General features: G+C 49.9%; 1 protein-coding gene across 1 annotated transcript; it reads right to left on the bottom strand.

The window, feature by feature from the left end:
- Window positions 1–327: 327 nt before the first annotated feature.
- Window positions 328–1,275, bottom strand: LOC105816976 (olfactory receptor 139). The gene has a single exon (XM_012652564.1). The coding sequence runs from the start codon at window positions 1,273–1,275 to the stop codon at window positions 328–330; it is 948 nt and encodes a 315-aa protein (XP_012508018.1).
- Between the last annotated feature and the right edge of the window lie 516 nt (window positions 1,276–1,791).

Raw genomic sequence — 1,791 nt, forward strand, 5'->3', positions numbered from 1 at the left:
ACATTTTGTTTTTATTAACATTTTAAATATATTTCAATTGAACAGCCATAAAATAAAAAAATACAAAATAGTTTTTCTCCCATTTCCTGAAGCACATCATAATTTTCTCCCATCTGTCTTTAATTTATTTTCTACCAGCAACCTAGATCCTCTCTTACCTAATCTCTAGCCTTTCTCCCTAGTCCAAGGCAAATCATATTCTATCTTGACCAATACTATCTACTTTCCTCCCACTCCTCGACCCAACCGTGAAAATTTCCCCTGCCCATACACAGGCCTTTGGCATGAGAAAGTCCGGGCGGTGCTCAGGGAGGGACAGGCATCTTCTCATGTTGGGGACCTCTTCCCCATCAGCACCCTCTTCAGGGTGCCCTGCACGTCAGGGTTCCGGAGGCTGTAAATGACTGGGTTCAGCATGGGACTGAGGATAGTGTTAAGGATCCCAATCCCCTTGTCCTTGTCCGAGGCTGAGACGGAGCCCAGACGCATGTAATTGAAGAAGCCAGTTCCACAGAAGATACAGACCACGGTGAGGTGGGAGCCACATGTGGAGAAGGCTTTCTTCCTCCCCTTAGCCGAGCGGATTCGTAACACTGCAGCTGCAACGTGGGCATAGGACACTGAGATAAGGATCATGGGGACCACCCCCATGAAGGTGGCCCCCACAAAAAGCAGCTGCCCGTTGAGATGGATGCTGGAGCAGGAGAGCTGGAAAAGAGGTGGGAGATCACAGTAGAAGTGGTTGACCACGTTAGGGCCGCAGAAGTGAAGCACAGACACGGCTACCGTGTGAGTCAGAGCATTGATGAGGGAGACAGTGCAGCAAATGCCCACCAGAGCACCCTGGACTTCACAGCTCATGCAAGTGCTATAGGTGAGGGGCTGGCAGATGGCCAGGTAGCGGTCATAGGCCATGGCTGTCAAGAGGTGACAGTCCACCCCGACCAGGAGGTGGAAGAAGAAGAGCTGTGAAATGCAGCCAGCATAGGGAACTCGGCACTGGTGGGCCAGGAGACACGCCAGCATGGGAGGAACAGTGACGGTGATGCACCCAATGTCCAGCAGAGACAGGTTCCCCAGGAAGTAGTACATGGGAGTGTGGAGTTTGGGCTCCACAAAGATGGCAGCCAGGATGCTGATATTGCCCCCAACTGTGACGACATAGGCAAGGAGGAAGACGGCAAAAAGGATGGGTTTTAGTCTTATATTCTCTGTCAGGCCAAGAAGGATGAACTCTGTGACAGCTGTCCTATTTCCCCAAGCACCCGGCTCCATGGGCCACTGCTGAGAGCTGTTTCAGCAGGAGGTGACTTGAATCTGTCAAAAGAGAGAGTGACACAGAATCTATGTCTACTGGGTGCTGGAGTAATATGGCATGGACACCTACCAATTGTAATGAACACCAGCCTAGAGCTTGGCCAGGCTCCTGGAGGCCCTACTATGCCAGACATTGACCCTCTAGTTGCTGGTTCAGGGAGAGAGCCAGGGGATGCCACAGAAGGAGCTGGGGCAGAGGGAAGTACCGTGGCAACTGAGGTCAGCTGTTATTTACCAACATGGTAGGAAGTGTTTCAGTATTTTAACAACTGTTAAGGTCGTATCAGTGATTGAATAGCATCTCCGACTAGCTCAATGAGTACAGGAACATACAAGGTTCTAGAAAGCACAGTATATGGAGCAACATAAAAGCAGAGAGTAGGAGGACAAGATCCCATGAAACCAACAGAGATACAAAAGAGATTGAGGAAAGAAAGGAGCAAGGAGCAGGCCAAAGGACAGAAATACAGAAAA

This window comes from Propithecus coquereli, unplaced genomic scaffold, assembly GCF_000956105.1.
Source record: "Propithecus coquereli isolate 6110/MARCELLA unplaced genomic scaffold, Pcoq_1.0 Scaffold390, whole genome shotgun sequence".
NCBI lineage: Eukaryota > Metazoa > Chordata > Mammalia > Primates > Indriidae > Propithecus > Propithecus coquereli.

Excerpts from the sequence above, each read along its gene's own strand:
- LOC105816976 (XM_012652564.1), bottom strand. The coding sequence starts at position 1,275 with ATGGAGCCGGGTGCTTGGGGAAATAGGACAGCTGTCACAGAGTTCATC.